At 38.0% G+C, this 22,727-nt stretch overlaps 1 protein-coding gene and 1 long non-coding RNA gene across 2 annotated transcripts; one reads left to right on the plus strand and one right to left on the minus strand.

Annotated features, from left to right (window-relative positions):
- The first annotated feature begins 1,783 nt into the window (after positions 1-1,783).
- On the plus strand, positions 1,784-18,424 carry LOC113051474 (sodium-dependent noradrenaline transporter-like). Its single transcript, XM_026215247.1, has 15 exons — positions 1,784-2,013; positions 2,269-2,746; positions 3,761-3,892; positions 4,209-4,446; positions 10,582-10,720; positions 10,907-11,041; positions 11,180-11,283; positions 12,694-12,818; positions 13,014-13,126; positions 13,274-13,402; positions 13,679-13,778; positions 15,062-15,162; positions 16,215-16,382; positions 16,981-17,052; positions 17,165-18,424. Exons 2-15 carry the CDS (start codon positions 2,455-2,457, stop codon positions 17,186-17,188), a joined length of 1,872 nt encoding a protein of 623 aa, XP_026071032.1. The 5' UTR covers positions 1,784-2,013; positions 2,269-2,454; the 3' UTR covers positions 17,189-18,424.
- LOC113051475 (uncharacterized) lies at positions 13,228-20,379 on the minus strand. Its single transcript, XR_003276899.1, has 3 exons — positions 20,300-20,379; positions 13,591-13,773; positions 13,228-13,324 (listed from the first exon to the last, which is right to left on the minus strand). It is a non-coding gene; the product is annotated as an uncharacterized LOC113051475 (long non-coding RNA).
- Positions 20,380-22,727: the final 2,348 nt, after the last annotated feature.

Here is a 22,727-nt window from a genome sequence, read left to right on the forward strand (position 1 = left end):
TATTTCTGTATCTTATGCTCATCAAGGCTGTTTGTTAGATCACAATTGTTTTGATCAATTATTTTCTCAGTGAATGTGAATGTTTTTAATGTTCAAATGCTTTGTAAAACACTGCAAAGTAGATGTATTGTTTCAAGATTATATCCGGTCTTCATGTAAATACAGTCATTAAAAAACGTAAATGGTAAAACTGATCCTAATTAGGGGAATACAAGAATACTAATGTCTTGACATCAAGGTCCTTATTTGGTGCAATAATTGACATTTTACAGTGAGTCATGGCACTGTCTGCCATCTGGTTTGGGTTTCATAAAAATTTTTTTAAAAAAGGAATATTTAGGATTTTTATCCTGAATACCAATGCTTGCTCCTGTCAAATGGAGACTAATTGCAATATTGATGCAGAATATTCAAATATTATTCATGCTTCAAGGAAAGGTTGCTTTGCTCTAAAGGTGACCTTATTTAGCATCACCCTTTTCCACATGGTATGGTCAAATACAGAAATAGAGAATAGAGATTCCAGCTCCTTTGGGGGAAGAATGTGTGTTAAAAAACATATAAATCAGCCTCTAAAACTCTGCTCCTTACTTTTGTTATCTAATCTGAACCAGAATATGTACAAAACTGCACAAAAACAGGCTTGTAAAGGTTTCATAAAAGAAACGCTGGAGAGCTTTAAGGGGACATTCATTGACTTTAATGGGATGAACTGATTGCCCATATCTAATAGAAATCGTCGCCTTTGGCTAAAGCGGGTGTGGAATTAGATTACACGTGGAACACAATGCTTTTACTGCTTCTTAGAAAACAACTAATTGAATCTATATAGAAGAAGAAACAGGCAACTCAAGAGCGAATAAAACAGACTTGGATCAAACATAGTTTGAAAAGTATTTTTGACAAATTACACAGGGTGTGAATTAAAAAGGGGGATTTGGGGGGATCTGACCCTTCTAATTGTAGTGGGAAAGTGAGCAGTATTTTTGAACATATGCTTTAAATCATGCACACCTGAATAAGATGACAATAAATCAGTTGTATTTTACATTGAGCAAATTGCCACATGGGAGCCCAATATTTGAGATCATATAGCCAGATGAATAGGCCCACTACATACCTTTTCTTAGTAACTCCAAATGCAACACCTTTTTTAAATGTATTTATTTCCCATTGCACAATGTTTAATTGTTTTTCTATGTAAACATTCCCTTTAGAGAAGAGCTGTAACATTTAGTGGCATCTTACACACTGGTGCCATTGGCGCATTGTGGCGCACCCAAAGACAGATCCAGTCATGAGAAGCATGTCGCACATGCTGCTTGATTTTGAGGCATTTCCAGATTACACATGATGCAATAGTAATATGACATTTTATGTCTAATATGACATTTTATATTTATGTCTTTTATATTTTATTGTATATCCTGTACATATCATCAGCAAATAATAACAACAACAACAAATGCTACAAATGGTAAGAGTTATTTAAGGGGCGTCATAAAAGCTAACAAAAAATATGTTCTATGAACATTTTGCTAATGTTACAATTAAGTTATGACAGTCAAAAGCATTTTTTTCTCATTTGTGAAAACATTAAAGGATCTTTTCATCTTATAATTTTGCAAACATTACGAGAATGTTAAAAACGTTTATTTTGTGCTATCATTTTGAATACATTTTTAAAGACCATATAACTTTGAACAAACGTCCTATATTCTATTCCGTTTGTTCACTCTTGTAAACATCTTGTAAGTTGCTTCATTTTAAAGTCCAGTGGTGGCGCACCGCGTGTCTGAAGATGAGTGTGACATTCGGGGCGGAGAGGAACCTTCAAAACATATTAAGAAAACCAGGTTGTTGATGATAATGTAGATAATATCACGTGTGGAGGAACTGGATGTTGGTTTGAATGCTCACAACTTATAGCCTCCAGCTGAAAGGGAGAGGAAACTTGTTGAGGAGCGGCACTCTCTCGCTTTCTGGATCAAGAGGGACGGATCATGTTGACAAGTAGAGTCATCTTTATATATTACAGACTCGGAAAGCAACACTTCATGCAGGCATATACAGTTACTCCATGAAGTATGTTGCGTCAAACGGAAAATACTGAGTGGTTGTCACTGTAAAGTTTCCTTTTCCTCGTTAACCGTGACAGACCGCTTTCGCACATTCATTGTAAATCGTTTTGCGCGCTCGGTTGGTTAAAAGCGGTGCATGGAATGCTTTAATGTCTTACAGTAAACTTTCGTTCCTAATTTATTTCAGCTGATGAAAGCTGGGCGACAACCTACCTCATCGGGAGGGCAACTGCTGTAGCGTTTCCTATTCATCATCATCGTCATCATCATCATCCTCAGCAGCAGCATCATCAGCATCATCATCGTCAGTGCGCGCGGCACGCACCACACTTGCACCACATCCTCAGTGCCACGAGAGCGCCAGCGCGCAAAGATGAACAACCTGCCGGAGCACAAACTGTCCTCGGTGGCGCCGCTGAATGAATTTAACGTGGAGAAAAAGGAAGTTGAGCTGATCCTGGTGAAGGAGCAGAATGGGGTCCAGTACACGAACTCTTCTGTCGTGGACTCTCCGAGCTCCCACGGCTGCCCCTCCGGCTCCGATGAGGATGTAGTCAGGGAGATCTGGGGCAAGAAAATTGACTTTCTGCTCTCTGTCGTGGGCTTCGCTGTGGACCTGGCCAATGTGTGGAGGTTCCCCTACCTGTGTTACAAAAATGGAGGAGGTAAGATCGGTTTTTCCATTTATTCTGAAGGTTACCCTTTACACTGCTTTTTACAATACTAACTCGGATGAACAAAATGTGGGCTTCTTGATATATAATTATTTGGGGGAACAGCTTACACACGTTGTTATCGCCTTTGAAATTCAATGTAAATATAGACATTATGTCTCAAACTGTTACTAAAACATATTCAGTGGTTCAGAAATTCTTTGAGTTTAATCTACAATTTTTTGCTGATAAGTGAGAGCATATATGAAAGAAAAGTCTGTTAATTTGATAACTGTTATCTTAACATATTAAGAAATATATTTTTAAAAAATTATAGATTTTTAATGTTAGCTGTAAAAAATGAATTACCCTATAGTTTACAAATATATATATTTTTTATTATTTTATTATATATTTAACAAAGAAATACATATACTTCTCAGTCAACTTTATATAATTTAATAGCACATACTGTAGAGTTAGAAAACTGCCAGCTCTTTGTGCTGTAGTCTTTCATAAACTAGATGTCAGTGTCAGCGAACTCATTAACTTCCAGTGGGCTGTTGTTTTGCTATCTTGTAAATGTTATGAGTAACAAAATATATTTTTTATCGCTCTTTTTTCACATGTTGCTCAGGTTTGAACAACTTGTTTTTGTGAAAACAAAATGCATTAATTTAAATTGATTACAATATTCAGCGGCCTAGTAAAAAATACCACTTTTATTCATAAATTAAAACAATAGTATTAATACTTCATGAGCAAAGACAAATATAGTATGGATCAGGTAGATTTCTGATCATGGGGTCAGAAACTTTCATGAGAAGGTAACATGTGAAATTTTTGTTTAATTTGACATTTCACCTCTATGTACAGGTTTAACCATGAAGAATTTTCCCATATCTGAATAGATTATACTATAAGAGTTATGTCAAACTGCATCTAACTCCACTTTTGACTGACTATTCACTATGTTAGCAGATACTGCTCAGAGACAAATGCCTATTGTTTAATGTGTTTCCTCAGGTGCCTTTTTGATCCCATACGTTCTGTTCCTGTTCATTGCTGGGATGCCCCTGTTTTACATGGAACTTGCTTTGGGTCAGTTTAACAGAGAAGGAGCAGCTACAGTTTGGAAGATCTGCCCTATATTTAAAGGTATGCACACAATTTGAAGACATAAAAGATGCTGAGAATAAATATACCAGGTTCACACATTTCAACACTTTTAATTAATTTACTGCTCATTCTGGATGTTTCATTTTTACACTGACCCAACAAACACAAACGGGGTTAACTCAGTGATCTAACAAAAGCCAACAAATGTGTTCATTGGGGCAGTGAACTATAGGTTATACAGTGACTCTGTTGGGACTTTGAAGTTGGTACACACACTTTTAACTTCATATGCTGAAGCATTAAAGTAAAACTTGTTCTCATGTAATAACAAAATATTTGTGACTTTTCTTCTCAGGTGTTGGCTACACTGTAATCATCATAGCTTTGTATGTGGGCTTCTACTACAATGTCATCATAGCTTGGTCATTGTATTACTTATTCTCCTCATTGACAAGTGAGCTGCCCTGGCTCACGTGTAATAACCCGTGGAACAGCCCCAATTGCACAGAACCACAGCACATCAATGGCACCTTCCTGGGTAACAGAACCTCCTATGCCAAGAACAAGAACACACCCGCTGCAGAGTTCTACGAGTGAGTCTTACATTTATTCTTATTATTGTTTTTTGCTCTGTGGCTTTGCTGTTGGGCTTGAATTGTTGTATATTATAACAGTAGTATCATGAAAATGTCTGGAAATGCAAAGTCTGATGCAATATTAGTGTCAATTAAAATAATTCAGACAGACAGTTGATAGGCTCTCTATTTAATCGACTGTGGTCCGCTTGAGATTTGCTTAAAAGTATGAATATCCTGTTTATAAAAATAAAAAAAAATGCTTTTACTTATTTTCTCTTATAGGTGTCCAAACACATTAACATTTCCACTTATAAAATCAGTTATGAATGATACAGCTGTTTACTAGTAAGGTGTTTCCTTATGCTTCACAATGTCGGTGACGTTTTCCGACATTGTTCCAGTTTGTCATCTTGCACCAAGTGCTTTGTGCTTCCTTTGGAGTTTTGCTTATATGGCGCCTAACGGAGCAATCATTCAGCTATCGCTGTTTGGGATTTGTTTTCAGAGATGTGTGTAGAGTTTCAGGGGCCCTAAACAAGTGTTCCCAGTGGGGCTCAGTAGAAATCACATCTTACCACATTTTAGAGTTATTTCTGCTTAGAAGTTCCAGGGAAAAACATTAAAGGATACAGCCCCGCTGAGATCTTTATTTAATTATTTTTCTGAATGTTCACCTACAAATTAAATTTGTACTTACCCTCATTTAATTCCAAATGTGTATGACATTCTTTCTACTGTGGAATATAATATAATGATAAGGTTCTGTTTAAAATATCTTCTTTTGTGTTCCACAGAGGTAAGTACAGTATAGTGATTTGGAACACCATGAGATTGAGTAAATACTGAATTGTACCCTGTTGTTGCTCTGCGAAATGATTAGCTAATCAGAAGTGAACAACATTGCTTAAAAGTGCCCAAAATTAGGTCAGAATCACTGAAACATGTATGCAGCACTCGAAACTCTTGATGTAGACTGAAAGAAAGGCAGCCGCTTGCACTTCAAAGAAAAGCAGTCCTTTTCCGTGTCTAAGGGAAAATTTGGCTCCTCGTGCCAGGGGAAATCAGAAGAATGTGTGGAACAATGAAGAACCTACATCACTTGATGATTTGTTTACAACCGGTTATGGACAAATTCATAGAGACACGTCATCAGATTCTAGTTAGGGTTTCCATGTCTTTATTCTTTAAATTTACTGCTCAGATCTAATGCATGTTCGTATATTAAGAAATCTCTTAAAGAGTCTAACATCACCGTGGAATGTGGATGTGCATCCAAATGTCTACCTAATATGTAATAGATAATACATATTCGAATTCATCCAACCCTCAACCCCTTTTCCTTCTTTCTAGGTGATCTACCACTTTTTTGTACTCTCTGCTTTCTTGTTCTCACTATCTGTTTGGCTGTTCCTCTCACTTTATCCCTCGCCTATGCTCTTACCCTCTTTTGGACTAGTTTCCTACCAGCAATGCTTTGAAGTGTCATTTCCCCAGCTGTCTTCTGTGTGTGAGGGGATGTGGAAAGCTGTCATTTCCTCCGCTTTTCCCCACTCATGTCGCTCTATTTTAATAGTTTTCGGCCACCAGTAATCCTGCCATCATGGGACAGCACTAAGGGCACTATCAGATATTCATTACTGTCACACATACAGCAGACTCACACGCTCAGCAGGTGTGCCATATACTGAATATTAGATTAAGCAGTGTGTTGCTCAGTATAGACAAAATGATGGGGAGTGCAAGAAACCAATCACAGACAGTGGTGTTGAACCAGCAGCTGTCTATCCAGAAGCCCCTGATAAAAACCCAGTCAAGTTCATTGGTCTTACACAAACCCTTCATGCCACACATCTTTCTAAAACAACCAACTACCAGACAAAAGCGAAATATGACAAGCTCAACAAAGCAAATTTCATCAGCTTGTGTGCCACCCACATATCCTTTGACTACGCTGTCTCTGCCAATTTTGACATGTTCGAGTCAATCACTGTTTGTTGAGTCTAATGAACCGTTACTGCTCCATTGTATTGTTTTACACAGCAGGTGTCCTAAATCTAATTATTCCGTCATTACTGAAATCTTGTTACTGTACATCACACGCAGTCTCAGATTTAACAACAGACTGAGGTCATGAAGACAGAAATAGAGGATTTAGAGGACAAAATACAATCATTTGAGTAGCCAAGACAAAGATCTTCACCATACTTATTGTGCCTTCAAATACTAATCATTAAAAGTAATTGCTTGTTTGTTTTTAATAATTACACAAATAAAAGGAAGGAAATGAAATATTAAAAATATAAACAAGGCTGAACTCATGTCAGCCAGAGGGGTCCATAACCACAATGAATGTGCGGTTTCACAAACACATTTTAGGACATCCTGGTGCCTGTTATGAAAACAAATAGAATTTGCTCCAGAGTTAAGCAAGCTGTGATGAGACCCCATTTGCCATCAGAGTTTTCTTCCGTGGCCGTTGTCTGGATCAGAGAAGAACATTGCTGAGAATATGGTGAAATCATAGGTGTTAGGATTTAGCTTGGCAAGGACGGGACATCAGATGTATGGAGAGCTCTAGAGGGAATGCTTGCCAAGATACTCACCAATCAAATGTAATTATTTAATTGGAGGAGGCTGTGCTCACATCTGTCCTGATCTAACCGCTGTAACTGCTCAAAATCTTCCCCTCAGAATGAAAAGAGTGATTATGTCTGGTTTTGAAGTGTCCAGGAGTGTTTGAGTTTCTATTTGTGTGTTTTTGGACTATATATTTCGGCAGTTACTTTTGTCATGTAACACAATGGCCAAGTTTTTTCATTGGCAAATAACAAAGCATGGGATCCTTTAATTGAATAGTTTAGGAATAGAAATATAACTAACCTTAAGGCCATTCAAGTTGGAGATGAGTTTCTTTGTTTATTTGCACCGATTTGGATAAATTTAGCATGCCATCACTTGCTTACCAATGGATTCTCTGTAGTGAATGCCATCAGACTGTGAGTCAGACAGCTGATAAAAACATCACAATAATCCACAGGTAGCCCCAACGATATCTCACGACCAATTCGTACTTATTTTACGAGGTGGCTTATTCGTACGAATTTGTACGACCTCACTCGTACGATTTTATACAACCCCAGTGACGGTTAGGTTTAGGGGCGGGGTTAGGTGTAGGTCATTCGTACAAATTCATACGAATTGTGCAAATCGTAAAATCATGGTCGTACGAATTTGTACGAATAAGCCACCTTGTGAAAAATGTACGAATTGCCGTGAGATCAGGTTGGTAACCCACACAATTCCAATCTAACAATTAACATATTGTGAAAAAAAGATGGATGAGTCCTCTATAAAAAAGTGAAAAAGGTAGTGTGGCGAGTGGGGCGGGGCCGAGAGGCGTGGGAACGAGGAGTGAGGCCAGGTGTAGTGATTGGAGATGAGCTGCACCTGCGCCCCACCGCCAGTATCGAGTCCCACGCCTCTCGGCCCCGCCCCACTCGCCACAGGTAGTTTTTTTGTGCTTGTTGAAAAGGCCATTTTATACAGTAGGTTGATGCATTGTATAGCCACATTGAAAGTTGTATTATACCAGTAGTCTACTGCACTAGTCAAGTCATGTCTGTTTTAGTTGAATACATTTTTTTTTAAACGACATTATATAGAATAGTTCCTTGTGGGCAAGCCAAAAGATGACATGGAAACTCCCTAATGCACTGTTGTTGTCTTCAACGTGTAGAACATGTAGTCCTGTTCGTCACGGTTTTCTTCGTTTTTTTGGATATACAGTTTATTTTACAATGTTTCTTATTCAAATGGATTGATTAAAATCTGTAAAATCAATTTTGCTTTATGACAGCACATATGTAATTCTTAAAGATCCCATCAAAACTTTATTTACTAAAGGATCAGTAAAAAAAAGTCATTCCAGTAAATGAATAATCAAATGTGAGTGAGCTGTTTGTAAAAGTATTTATTGTCATGACAGCCTGATATAAAGCAAGAGATTTGTATGTAGGTAAGTTAAACGGCCAGCGGTCAACTGAAATGTCACAGAGAGTGGATTAAAGGTCAAGCTTTAGCAGGACAGGCTGGGTTGACAGGTCCCACCATGATGTTATTGGCAATGATGACAGTACTGGATTGTCTCCCGTCTTTTCAGCCCTGAGGGTTTGTCTGGCTTTCCTTCTCTTCATTAACTCAGTCACGATGGCTTCATCATCCATGTGTCTGTGGACTTCACACTCACGTTTATTCCCTTATTCCCAGCGCGTGACCAAATGACCTGTTTGATGAGCAAGTTGAGCAATTCTCAAGCTCTCTCCAGCTTTAAAGTTTTCCATTAAAATAGAAGCATCTTAGTTTGAATGTCGCAAAAACCAAACATGTGCATCTGATCCCGATTTAATCCATTAGTCATGTCAAATTATGCTATGGCATATTTGAAAACTTCTCACAGAAATATGAATTATCACTCATATGGGAGATTAATCAGTTGGGCTGATCAGAATTTGAAATAGGAATCGTGTGAGAATGACACTTCGTCACTTGACAACTGTCCTAAGGTTAATATTCTGGGTCTTTCAACTTGTTTTCAAAGTAAATAGACATGGCTCAAGTCTGCTTTAATTCACATCATGGCTTCTAAACTCAAAGCATGTTCCAACAGAGCAGCATTCGTTCTCCTTTTTTACAAGATACGTCTTTCAGAAGGAAAGACTACAGCAATGTTCTGGCAGTGCTTTAGGGGTTTGTTTATAATATAAGAACAATGGCCTGTACTGTTTCTGCTCTTTGAAACTCGCTGGGAGGTGCAGCACAGGAATCATTTAGATCACATTCTACAGAGACTCTTTTCACTGGGTGTATCCAGATATTTTGCTAGAAACCAGCAATAATATTCATCACTGGATGCTTGAGAAACTTTTGGTCATTACCATTTTTCAACCTTGTTAAATGTTAGAAGCAAACTGTAGGTCATCCCTCTTGGGGGGCAATAACCCGCGGGAAAAATGGTTTTATGGGTAATCTAGGATCTGGCAAATCTTGTGTGTGACACATGTAGTATTATACTGGTTTGGCTTTACTAGTTGTAATGGTTCTGTGTCTGTGTGTTTTTGTTATCTGGACTCTTTGTTTGTAGTTGTACCTGGTGATTGTTCTTACCTGTTCCTATATCCAATTAGGCTTTATGTATATGCTTTAAGGCCAGCGTGTTTCCAGTGTTCTTTGTCAGATCTACACAGTCGCATTGTTTGATGATCTTATTCTGTTTTCTTGTTTCTGTGTTCTTTTGTTATTTTTATATTATTATATATTTACAGACACTACATTGGAATCCAGTGCCCTCTAGTTTCTGAGTTCCCATTGTTACACTAGTTAAAGCCAAATGTTTTTCTTCAAATCTATTTAAGTTTCTCTGAACATTAGGTTAGAGTTAGTATATTATAAACATCAGTTTCAGTCTAGTGGAAACGGCCGTAAAATGAGAGTGAGTGTAAGCATAACATATAAAGCACATGAAAGGGTGTAAGAATGTGCTATAAAAACAAAATACAGTTCCCTAGACAGAGTTGGAGTGGATTAAATGCTTTGAGTTGTAGATTCTTCATAGGATCTTCAGTTATCGGGGCAAGGCTTTATCATACTTTGACTTGAGAGAACATCAATTTTATTTTGATACATAACCCCTTTTCCAAGTATCATAAGAGCAGTGACGTCAAGTGGCAAGGTAACTCCCACTGTACATACTCCCTAGAGTCGAACTAGAATTTCAGTGGTTTGTAACTCAGTGAGGCCCCCCACCCACACTTCTGCATAGAGGCACCATATATTTATTCAAAAAGTTTTTGTGTGCAGATGAATATTTTTACACAATGCTCTTGAAGCACGACTAAAAATAGAGAACATTATAATAATATTTGTTGGAGACCCATTGATAAGTGTTCCATGATTTGATGAGGAAAACCCTTCAAAGAATCTCCTGGTTCCAGGAGGACTGTGACCCAGGACACTTCCTTTACTACTGGAGAGCCTTTGAACAAGGCACACAACAGAGCATTTCTCAACATTTATTTCTATTCAGACAGTCTGTCTATGAACAGAATCCATTGAAGTAGTTGTTAATCTCACGTACCATTTCTCCTCCTCCAGGCGTAGAGTGCTGCACATTCATGAGAGTAAAGGCATCAGTGACCTGGGTCTTCCTCGCTGGGAGCTCACCCTCTGCCTTATTTTGGTTGTCTTCATCCTTTGCTTCAGCCTGTGGAAGGGAGTCAAATCCTCTGGAAAGGTGCAAAACCTTTTTTTTTTTTTTTTGCTCTTGATGTCTATGACGAATCTAATGTTCATACACATTTTTATCTGTGGTGATTATTGATAATATTCTCAGTTCATACAGCATTTGTCTTTGAAAAGCAATCTCAAGGCACTGTACAAAATTGAATGGCTTTGTATTTTTTTGTGAGTGTGTGTTCAGGTGGTGTATGTTACAGCTACTATGCCCTACGTAGTGCTGCTGGTGTTGCTAATTCGAGGCATCACCCTCCCTGGTGCAATGAATGGAATTAGGGCATATCTCCATGTTGACCTAAAGAAGCTCAATAATCCTCAAGTAAGTTCATGCTAATAGGGCTCAAACTATTTTATGAACTAATTCCAGATATATACTGTAGGCATACTTCATACATACAGTAGTTATACATACTTCTCATTTTATAGATGGATTGTCACTCATTTTTGTTTGCTGCAGGTATGGATTGACGCAGCTACTCAGATTTTCTTTTCTCTAGGAGCCGGGTTTGGAGTCCTCATTGCCTTTGCGAGCTACAATAAATTTGACAATAACTGCTACAGGTATGACAAATCTTTGATAAGTTTGTAAGTTTTCTAATGGCCTATTCACAGTGCACTGACAGACTCGGGTTTTGCTGGATTCTACATGTTCAATCAGCAAAATCAATCACCAACTAATGCCAAAAGATGTTTTGTGTTACATCAGTTGGAATTAGTTGGCACTTATGTGAGCAGTATCTTACTTGAAGACATATAATCAGTCAGTTTTTGCCTGATCTGTTTGCCCATAGCCATTCCAGTTTGGTGATTCTGTGAAGCTGTGGCTTTGCTTGCTAATGGATTAAAGTTCTCATGAGAAAACCAGCATGTTGTTTCCAGAGATCCAAAGTTAGAAAAAGTTGTTAGTGGGGCCAGCAGGTGGCAGTCACCTTGTGGGCATTGTGTATCCCTATCCCAATAGTCTGTAAAGATTCTCAGGTTATAGTACAGTATTCTTGTCAACTAGTGTCTCTGCAGATTGAGATGTTTCAACACTTGTTCAGTTGTGCACTGAGCATTTAACCGCTTCATAATTAATGACACAACTTGTCAGTTTTTGATTGATTCCAGAGATGGAAGTGGGTGTAGTGGAAGAGGTGATTCCTTTCATTTTTATGAAGTGTTTCAAAGGTATAAAGAGGCAAAAGACAGTCCACTTTGGTTGACTTGTGTAAAATGACAATAGATTAATATTGTTAATGTACACATCCAAAGCATGTTAATGACTTACAGTAAGCACTGTTGATTTCACATCACAATATGTTGACTTCTGAAGCTGGAACCCAACTGATCCAACAGGTTTTTGCTCTCCAGGGCACAGATGTCTTACTAAGACCTCAAATCTACAGTTGTGTCAAAATATTTGCTTTTGTTTCTAACAGAAATAAAGAAAACCAATGAAAATGTCAATGCCATTGAAATACATTCACATTATTTATTTTTAACTGTCATTTAAGTGTAATATTCAGCTGCTTTTTTCACCTCTTCAGCTTTTGGCTGGCATGACGATATGTTGCAAGCAGATGGCTGCTCCGATAGATTTATGCGCTTCTTCACAGACAACACGGAATGGTTCCACCCTAGGACACAATTTGAAATGATTCAAATCATGAATTGTTGTATTCTTTCTTCTTGGATCTACTTTTTGTATAAATTGTTTGGTTATGAATTAGGCTTTTGTTATGTCTAGTCATTGCATCTGGCAGACATTGTGAGAACAAGGGAATAAGTTTTCAAAAAACAATGCCAGACTTCAACTTTCCTCTGCACAGGAACTGTCTAAATGAGAACTCAAAGCATATCCACAGTGGGGATTAGCCACAGCTTTGGCATCAACTCACTGTGGGATTAACGTTTTCAAGTCATAGATTCTGCTCAGCAGTTTTGAAGCTTCTGGTGTATTGTAAACTGTTATCTTGTGCTTTGTTGCAGGGATGCTATTATAACCAGCACTATAAACTGCATTACCAGTTTCTTCTCAGGGTTTGCCATCTTCTCAGTACTGGGGTATATGGCTCATCATCATCAGGTCAACATAAAGGATGTGGCCACTGAGGGTCTGTGACTCCAACAACCTCACTGTCCTGTTTTTATTTAATTATCTGTGGATTACTCAACCTTAACAAACGTTTCTCAGTTTTACATCATGCACTATTCTTTCTTTTGTGGTTAACAAACATTATTTTATTTTTCTGGAGTTGTACAGTGTCCCTTTGCTGATCTGTGAGGTGATTGTTTATATCTGTGTCCAGGAGCTGGACTGGTGTTTATAATCTACCCAGAAGCAATCTCAACTCTACCTGGATCCACATTTTTTGCAATAGTGTTTTTCATTATGCTTCTGACTCTTGGAATTGACAGTTCTGTGAGTACAAAGTTTTGTACTTGTCTTGTTATTCTCACATAACATTTAAATAGACAAAAACAACGCAATTACTAATAATTGATACTTCAACAAAAATACTATGGTTCTAAAACATATTTCCTTTATTTAATGTAATGTCCTGTTTAGATGGGTGGCATGGAGGCAGTGATCACTGGTCTGTCAGATGACTTCAAAATCCTGAAGAGGAATAGAAAATTATTTACATTTGCTGTAGCATTTGGGACATTCCTAATAGCCCTTCTGTGCGTTACAAATGTAAGTCTGTTGGGTCTGTTTTTTTTTAGCAGCTTAACAATATGAAAATACTTGTTTATATTTATTTTCTTCTCATATTATGAACATCAGATTACTAAAATCTATATTATTTCCCTATTTAATTTGCTTTGGAATGTATTGTACTGTATATTTTGATGTTTTTACAGGCAAAATAGATGAATACTTACAAATTAACAAAAGCAATGATATGATGAATTGATCAATGGAAGTCCTTTATTCAGCAGTGTTTTGTCTGTCATATCTTGGTCACGACAGGGAGGGATCTTTGTGTTGACCCTGTTGGACAGGTATGCTGCAGGGACGTCCATTCTGTTTGGGGTACTGATTGAGGCCATTGGAGTATCTTGGTTCTATGGTGAGCAGATATAAAACAACATACATTCTTCTTTAAAGGTCATCTTACATTCCTGACTCACTACTGACTGAAAATCTTGCTTCTACAAGAAAAATCTATGTTTTCTGCAATCTGTAATAGTACACCAAAGTACATTTCGTACCATTCGATTTGCACCTGTTTAACAGTCCTTAAGACACTAGCAGTTTTGTATGCGTAAGACAATTAATTCCTCAGTAGAAAGATCTCTTTACTGTCCTAAGTCTTATGACAGTAAAGAGACCTTTCTACTGACTCTTTAAAACACCAAAAGAAGATACCCATGGTCCCTGCTCATCTGGGTGAACATGCCATAGTCCTGCTTCAGTGAGACATGAGGACTGCAGAGCAAAGGTTGTGGAGCAATAAACTGCAGTAACCATAATGTAAGATGCATAGGAGAATGCTACAGGGAGACAGGAAGTACAGCTGATCATACTTGCAGTGGCAAACCAGTAACTGTGTTACAACACCACTGGACTTTGAAGCAGTGGAAACATGTTCTCATAAGTGAATCACACTTCACTGTTTGATAGTCTGATGAGCAAGTCTGGGTTTGGCAGATGTCGGGAAAACATTACCTGCCTCACTGCACTGTGCAAACTATAAAGTTCAGTGAAGCAGGAATAAAGGTATGGGGCTGTTCTTCTGGGGTGGGACTAGGCCCCTTACTTCCAGTGAAGAGAAACCTTAATACTTAACGAGACATTTTTGAAAATGCTACGCTTCCAACATTGTGAAACAAGTTTGGGGAAGAACCTTTTCATTTTTAAAAATGATTTTGCCCTAGTACACAAAGCAAGGTTTGGTGTAATTGACTGGTTATAGATCTGACCTTAACCCTATCAAACACCTTTTGAATGAATTGGCTTTCTCGTTCTCAATTGCTCTACTGGATGAATGGACACAAAATCCACAGAAACACTCCAAATTCTTGTGGAAAGACCAGAAAAGTGGAAGCTGCAAAGGTGTGAACCAATCCAACTTGCAATGTAATGGAAGTCCCTTTTTTGTGTAATAATCAGGTGTCCCAATACTTTTGTCCATACAGTGTGTATCCTGCATACACAGCTACTTTTGAATGGTTATCAGAGTACAGTACAGTAAGAGTATAGTACACAGTGTTCAGATCATCATTAATATTGTATTAAGAGAAGCCTCAATTCAGGGAAAGGTACTTTCTCAGTACTTTTATTTTGAAATGATGCCAAGACGCTGCCAATTATTATTATTCTTTTGTGTGTGTGTGTGTTTTTGTACCATAGGTGTGGACAGATTTAGTGAGGACATTGAACGCATGATGGGCTTCAAACCAGGGATCTACTGGAGGGTCTGCTGGAAGTTTGTCAGTCCAGCATTCTTACTTGTGAATGAAACAGTGAAACTGCTAGATTACACTTTAAATCTGTTTTGTCGGTTAACCTAAACTTGTACTCAATCGACCTATCTGTAAGTCCCTCCCCACAAATGCAGATGAGCAGTATCATTTGCACCATAAAGAAACATTGAAAGATCTGAAGCTCACATTGGTTTAATGGTTTTTATGCTACAAAACTGGAAAAATGATGTGCCTAGGGCACTCGTAACACTAATTCCAGTTATCCTGAGAGGATATCCAATGGAATTTATTTTATTCCATTTCCTAAATCCAACCAAAACGGAGCAAAATGTCTCTAAGCATTCGACATCAATCATCAAAGTTAGTGAGTCTATGCTAACTTGCAAAACTAAAAAGCTAACTGTTTTCACGTCATGAACCTTGCACAGTGAAAGTCAAGAACACATAAACGTATATAAGAGTGTCTCTCCATATTAATCTGGTTAAGTAAGGAATAATTGACAATAATTGACAAATAATTGACAAATAATTGACAAAGTAAGGAATAATTGACAATTATATATATATATATATATATATATATATATATATATATATAATGAAATGTTTATATAATTTAATCTTACTCTGCAGTATATGAACGGTGTTGATCAGGGATGTTGTCATTGCGATTGTGACGACAGTAACATAAGTAGGCCTATACCATTTGCATTGTGATCTGTATTTTTACTTATTTTAATATATTTTATATATTCCTACATTGTATATTTAAGTCCCACTTGAAGGTATATCTGTGTCCCAAATTTATCAGAAACACCTCAAAAGTTTTCACTGACAGGTTGTCATTGTAAGACAGTGAGCAACTCCGTTTGTTTGTCCGATTGAGCAACAGTAACTAAGGGGGGGGGGGGGGGGGCTTGCAGGTCAATTGTGCTTGGATTATAGCTGATACAATTGGAATAGTTTCAACCAGTAAAAATAACTTGATTTATTTTCTTATGCTGACAAAACGTGTTCCTTTGTACAGAATATTGAATCACTCTTATTGTTTCTAGTTCCTGACTTCTTTTTCTGTGCAGCTTGCGGTAATTGCCAGCATTGTTACCTCCGGCGACCTGAGATATGATGACTACATTTTCCCTCGCTGGTCAAATATGGTGGGCTGGACCATAGCCTTGTCCTCCATGCTGTTTGTACCAGTCTACGCCATCTACAAATTGCTTATAATTCCAGGCACCTTCAAGGAGGTTAGTTAACACTAAATAAGGATTTCGACAGTTTTTACAGCAAGTTATAAATACTATAAATGTTACCCCAAAATATGGATTAATGCTATAGGTACACAAAGACACACATTGGCAAGAGGCACATTTATAGTTGAAAACAGAAGAAGAGAGAAGAAAAAAGATATATACATAAATTGTCAGACTCACTGTTTCATATATAGCTCTTAGGTCCAGTTCTTACATTTTAACTCCAGTTAACTTGTAGCATTGCCTCCAACAGATTCCTTGTTTCATTCTCATCATACATTGAATGCCCTCAGTAAATCTGCTTCATGACTCCGTGTGGTCCTAAAACTGAGAGATGTTTTCATTTCTAAATGCGTCACTTCCCAAAGCCAGAAACATGCTATTGACATCTGGCTCAGTGCTTACACTCATATTTTCCACAAGCAGCATGCTATCTTAAATGGCTTTAGAAATAATCTAACATATGCAGAATAAAATGCTACATTGCCATCTGTTTCTGAGCCGATAATTAGGTTTTTGTTTAAATTTATGGTTCATTATTGCGGTGTGTTTATTTTATACCAATCTTTGTTTTTAATGTCCTCCATTGCAGAGAATAGCATACGCCATTACTCCAGAACATGAATATCACATGGTGACAGAGGGTAATGTCAGGCAGTTCAAGGTAAGACAATACTAAAAGGTAGTGTTTAGCAACAGTTATTTTGAGAGAAAAACATGTCACAGTGAAAAATCCTCACAGTTTTTCTATTGTACATTTGTTCTTGTTTTTCCAGCTCAGACATTGGTTATCCATCTGATGAAGGGGTCAGGTGGAAGTGCCATCAAATGATATTGTGTGAGAGAGAAAAGGATAGAGTGAAGTGTTGGCTTTGTTCATTTTTCCAACACCACACACACAGTACTGTCCAGTCTGCTCCATGTGTTCAGTGGTTGACTAGACATTTTTGGTTTAGAAAAAGAATAAGCCACCCCGCCCCCCTTCATGTAGTCACATTTTGTTGCTTTACAGCTTAAAATGAAGACACCGTTTTTGTTTTATGTAGCTGTATTTACTCAATGCAACATCTAACATCCAAGTAAAAGATAACAAATCTCCAAAAAAATGGGGGGGGGGGGTGTACTTTACCACCTCCTCAAATGGCACACAAAACCTTTCAACTGTGAACAGATGTGGTCATTTTGATCAGCTCAACATGAAAATAACTTTCCTAGAGCATTTCAGTCCTTGGTAGTGCAACAGAAGCAAACAATCAACTATGGGCACCCATTAACAGATCTCCGGCATAAAAGTTGTGGACAGGCCCAAGTCAAGAGAAGGATACAAAAAAAATTTAATGGTTTCATCAATGCCTAGAAGCACAGTGAAGTCAAAGTGGAGGAATGTATTTGGTATAACACAGACTCTCCCTGGATCAGGACGTCACTCCAATCTGGATGAAAACTGGAGGAAAAACCACTCCACAAGAAAGGCCACGTGCAGTCACAAGTCACAACTGAGCAAAACGCTCTTTGAAGTTTCTGAGGCAGAAGAGAAATTATTTTGCCTCTACACCAAACATTATTTCTGGCAGAAATTCAATACAACTCACCATCCAAATAATAGCATTCCTCCAGTAAAGCATGGAGGGGGTAATGTTCTATTATGGGGGTGTTTCTCTGCAGCAGGGGCTGGAGCATTGTCAGGATAGACAAGAAACAACTAAAATTATTTAGGAAAATCTGTTGCTCTCTGCCAGAAAGTTGTCAATGGGAAGAAGGTTTACCTTCCAGCATGACAATGACCCAAAGCACACAGCAAAACTAAGCAGCTCTGCAAAGAAGAGTGGGCAAATATTGCAAAGTTAGTAGAGACAGAGACAAATCCCAGCAGACTAAAGGCTATAACTGAAGCAAAAGGTGATTAAACAAAATATTGTTTGTTTCCGTTGCGCTACAAGAATTTAAATGCTCCAGGAAAGCTCTTTTCATGCTGAGCTAATCAGGATGACCACAGCTGAAAGTCAATGACCAGAAACACTGAGTTGGAAAAAGGATCACCCATCATAAAAATTTTTATGATGGGTGATCCTTTTTCCAACTCAGTGTTTCTGGTTATTTATTTCTGACATGTTGGTGTTAAATCTTTCACTTGATGAAAGATATAATGTTATACGTTGCACTGAGTAACAAAATTATTTTATTTTGATTATTTTAAAGTGGGGTTTAAATGGGGTGATTATTTTCTATACCCACTGTATATCGTAGGGCAAAATAAAAATTGTGCCTGTACTTCTTTTAAATCATACCCTTTGGTTTTTAATCCAAACTCTCAAAAGACCTCAAAGTACCTAATATATTGGATTATTTGGATCATTGGATATAAAAAGTTATTTTACTTTTTAATATTTTTTTTTGTCCTAGTTTTGTTTGTGATGGTTAAAAGTCATTGTTTGTGAAAGTTTAAGAAGGAAATCATTCTGAAGCTATATTGTTCTGTATGGCTTGGAAGTACAGTGTGTGTTTATATGGAGTAAGTGGGTGTGACAGGTTAACTCACACCCTATTTCACAATGCAAGTTGTAGAGGTTTAGGTAACACTGAGAAATGGAACCCCCCTTGATATTCCAAGAAATATTTCACCTATATAACAGATTTGGAGGTTTTGAGTCATTGCTACGGTTTATGATAAGGCACAGCTGTGAGTTTTTACCTTGTTTCCCAAGAATGGTGTGTTTTGCAACAGCTGGCTTATATCAAGGGTCCACCAAGCATTTTTTCAAGCACATCTTTTTTTTTCTTTTTGACACACCTCACAAAGCAGATACACCACTGTGTGAGTGCCTTATCTAGCCATAAACTTCAAATCATTAAGCAACTCATCCTCATGAGGAAAGTGCAGGGACGTTCTACTTGACTAAAGCACCCATTTTGAGATTGAGGGATTTTTAATGTATTGAGTCAATGGATCAATATTTTTAGTTTTACTTGTGACATCCCTTGGATCAGAGCAACAATTATTATTATTATTATTATTATTATGACAAATTGAGTACCTTACACGAGACTTTTTTGCCCCTTCAAGAGAATGACTTGTTATAGATTCAAAAGCAACATATCTAAGACCTAGAACATCATATTTTAAACTCAAGATAGTCTAGTTGACCATGTCCACAATGTTCACAATACACTAGGCAGGGGTTAGCTTATTTAAATTGAATACTGTTTGCCATGAAATTGAAAATCTATTTACTGACAATCAATTTAATTGAGCTCTTGTGGTACAATCCCATTATCATGTGGTCCCTTTGAGAATTTCACGACTTGTATGGGATGTATGTGTCTATGCGAGCATAGGTAACAGATTAGGATTCTTAGGTTTTCTAAACAGTCAAGATCAGTGGTATATGTGGTTGTCCTTGTTTGAGATGAGGCATACATTTTGTGGTTCACTGTGGCTTTTTTGCTTGAAGGAAACGTTTTAACATTTTAAAGTGTCAAAATCAACTCATGTTACGTTGGTTTGTGTTTTATTTCTGTAGAATCATTTGAAATAATTTCTTTTTTTTTTTTACTTGATCACTGGTAGGAAGCAAACAACACGTGGATTATGAAATATAAAGATACAAATATATTCTTTTGTTATATATCTAATATTATATGTACCAAATTCTTTATAAAACGTGAATGTAAAACAATTTAAACAAAGTGTCAACTGTTATATCATGCTGTGTAATGTTGATAAATATATAAATATTGTAACTAGGGGTGATGTAACCACATGAATGTAAACGGAGCAGTTCTGGTATTTCTAAATGATGCTTACAGAATAATGTGTACAACAAAATTGTCCTTTTGATTGTGAGTGACAAATATATATGAAACAGTTCAAATATGCACACTATAACAATAAAGTCTTTTTCAATACTCACCCAGAAAGAAATCAGTGTTTTGTCTGTTCTTATTAGAGCATTTTCTGTTGAGGTTTTGTTTTTACTACACCAACGTGACAGTGCTCATCATTTTGTGACCCTTGGTCATATTGATAAATAGACTACAAAGTGTTATGTTCTGCTGAGCACAGGCTGACAGTGCTGTTTTCTGCCTCTCTCAAAAGCATTCTGCTTTTTGTGTGCATTCTGTTTACCTTTTTTTGCCGGATGCACAGTACACAGAGCCTTAGCTACACAGATGCCGACCGTGTGTCCCCTCTCTGCCACACAACACAGTATTTCATAAGCTGGAAGATTCTCCTCTTTTCTCTTTCAGTACATTCAATGAAAGTTAGGGTTAGATGGGTTGTCTGATCCATAGTATCCACTGAACAGTATAACAGAGTCTGTTAAACTGTGTTGAATGAATCTTTGCAGGACAGACACTAGACCAAACATTTTTATGTACCATTCTTGATTTATTTTTTATTTATTTTTTTTACTGACAATCTATTGCTCCCTCTTTAGCATATATATGATCATTAACTGCTTAATCAGACCTATAAAGCCTACTGTATCATATTTGATACAAAAAATGTCTAAGGCCTCAAAGTGATCAACAAGATCAAAACCGGTTAAACATAATTTACTATATGCCTAAAGTCTGATAGTTTTGATACTTTTTTCAGCGAGTAAATTACCCTTTAGTGTAATTCTAAAAACATCCCCTTCAGGTTGTGGTTCACAAGTCTTTTTGCTCTAAAAATTTTTTCCAAAGTAAAATTAAGAATGACTTTTATATTATTAGTAACAGTAAAACAAATAAAACTACTGGACTGAAGCAAGTTCTCATTGATTTGCATTGCAAGTTACCAGAATTTTGTCTTAATTTTTGGCTATATAATTGCAACTGCAACTGCACCAAGTTGCATATGTTTGGGCCTCTTAATAAAACTGAGAATCTCTTTGAATCCAACCGACAGTCTTCCTCCATGGGCTCACCAAACTGCTCCTAGACCCGAGTTTTTGCTTCCACAACCATTGCTTGGCCTGCCGGTGCCCGTCAGCTGCCACAGGAGTCCAACAAGCCAGTCAGGCCTGGTAGGACTCCTTCTTCAGCTTGACGCCTCCCTTACTTCTGGTCTCCACAACCAGGTTTGGGGATTACTGCTTTGACATGCACTGGAGACTTTACGGCCACAGCTCTGAGGGGCCGCGTTGACAATGGAGGTGGAGAACATGGTCCACTCGGACTGAAAATCTCTCTGACAGGGGGCTCAGCCAAATGTTCCCTACAGATCCTCACAATACGCTTGGGTACACGGAGTCTGTCCAGCTTCCTCCCCCACCATCAGATCCAACTCACCACCAGGTGGTGATCAGTTGACAGCTCTGCCCCTCTCTTTAACCGAGTGTACAAGACATACGGCTTGTGCCACGTTCACTGATGGAAACCCTTATGCTTGAACATGGTGTTTGTTATGGACAAACTGTGACTTGCACAGAATCCAATAACAGAACACCACTCAGGTTCAGATCAGGGTGGCCATTCCTCCCAATCACGCCCCTCCAGGTGTCACTGTCACGGTCCATGTGAGCATTGAAGTCTCCCGGTAGAACGATTGAGTCCCCAGTCAGAGCACTTTCCAGCACCCCTTCCAGAGACTCAAAGAAGGCCGGGTACTCTACACTGCCATTCGGCCCGTAAGCACAAATGACAATAAGAGACTTATCCCCGACCCTAAGGCGCAGGAGGCTTTTGTTCACCGGGGTAAACTCCAACACATGGCGACTGAGCTGGGAAGATATGAGCAACCCCACACCAACCTGCCGCCTTTCACCATGGGCAACTTGTCCATCCAGTCGAACCTTGGTTTCAGGAGGAATAATGCATTTTTCGCCCCGGTCATGGAACACCGGACCATGGGTTCATGGGAGTTTGCCCGACCAATCCAAAAGTGTTTTGTGGATTTGGAGAAGGTATTCGACCCTGCCCCCTCACAGCATCCTGTGAGGGGTGCTTCGGGAGTATGGGGTCCCGGACCCTCTGTTAAGGGTTGTCTGATCCCTGTACAACTAGAGCAGGAGCTTGGTTCATATTGCTGGCAGTAAGTCAAACTTGTCCCCGGTACATGTTGGACATGCACAACCCAGCCCCGGATAAGAGGAAGAAGATGGGAAACCTTAATTGTGAGCTTTGTATATCATACTATGTGACTCACAAGTGTTCCATTTACAAATAAACTGATTAATTAATTAAAAAAAAATATTCTGACAGTTTTGTAAGGCTCTACAGGGTGTTACCTATACTACATTACATTTTAAAGAAAGGGATCTCTTGTCAGTATTTTTAAATAAAAAAAACTTATAATCAAAATGTATTAGAATACACACACACACACACACACACACACACACACACACACAC

The sequence above is a fragment of the Carassius auratus genome, chromosome 32 (assembly GCF_003368295.1).
Source record: "Carassius auratus strain Wakin chromosome 32, ASM336829v1, whole genome shotgun sequence".
Taxonomy (NCBI): Eukaryota; Metazoa; Chordata; class Actinopteri; order Cypriniformes; family Cyprinidae; genus Carassius; species Carassius auratus.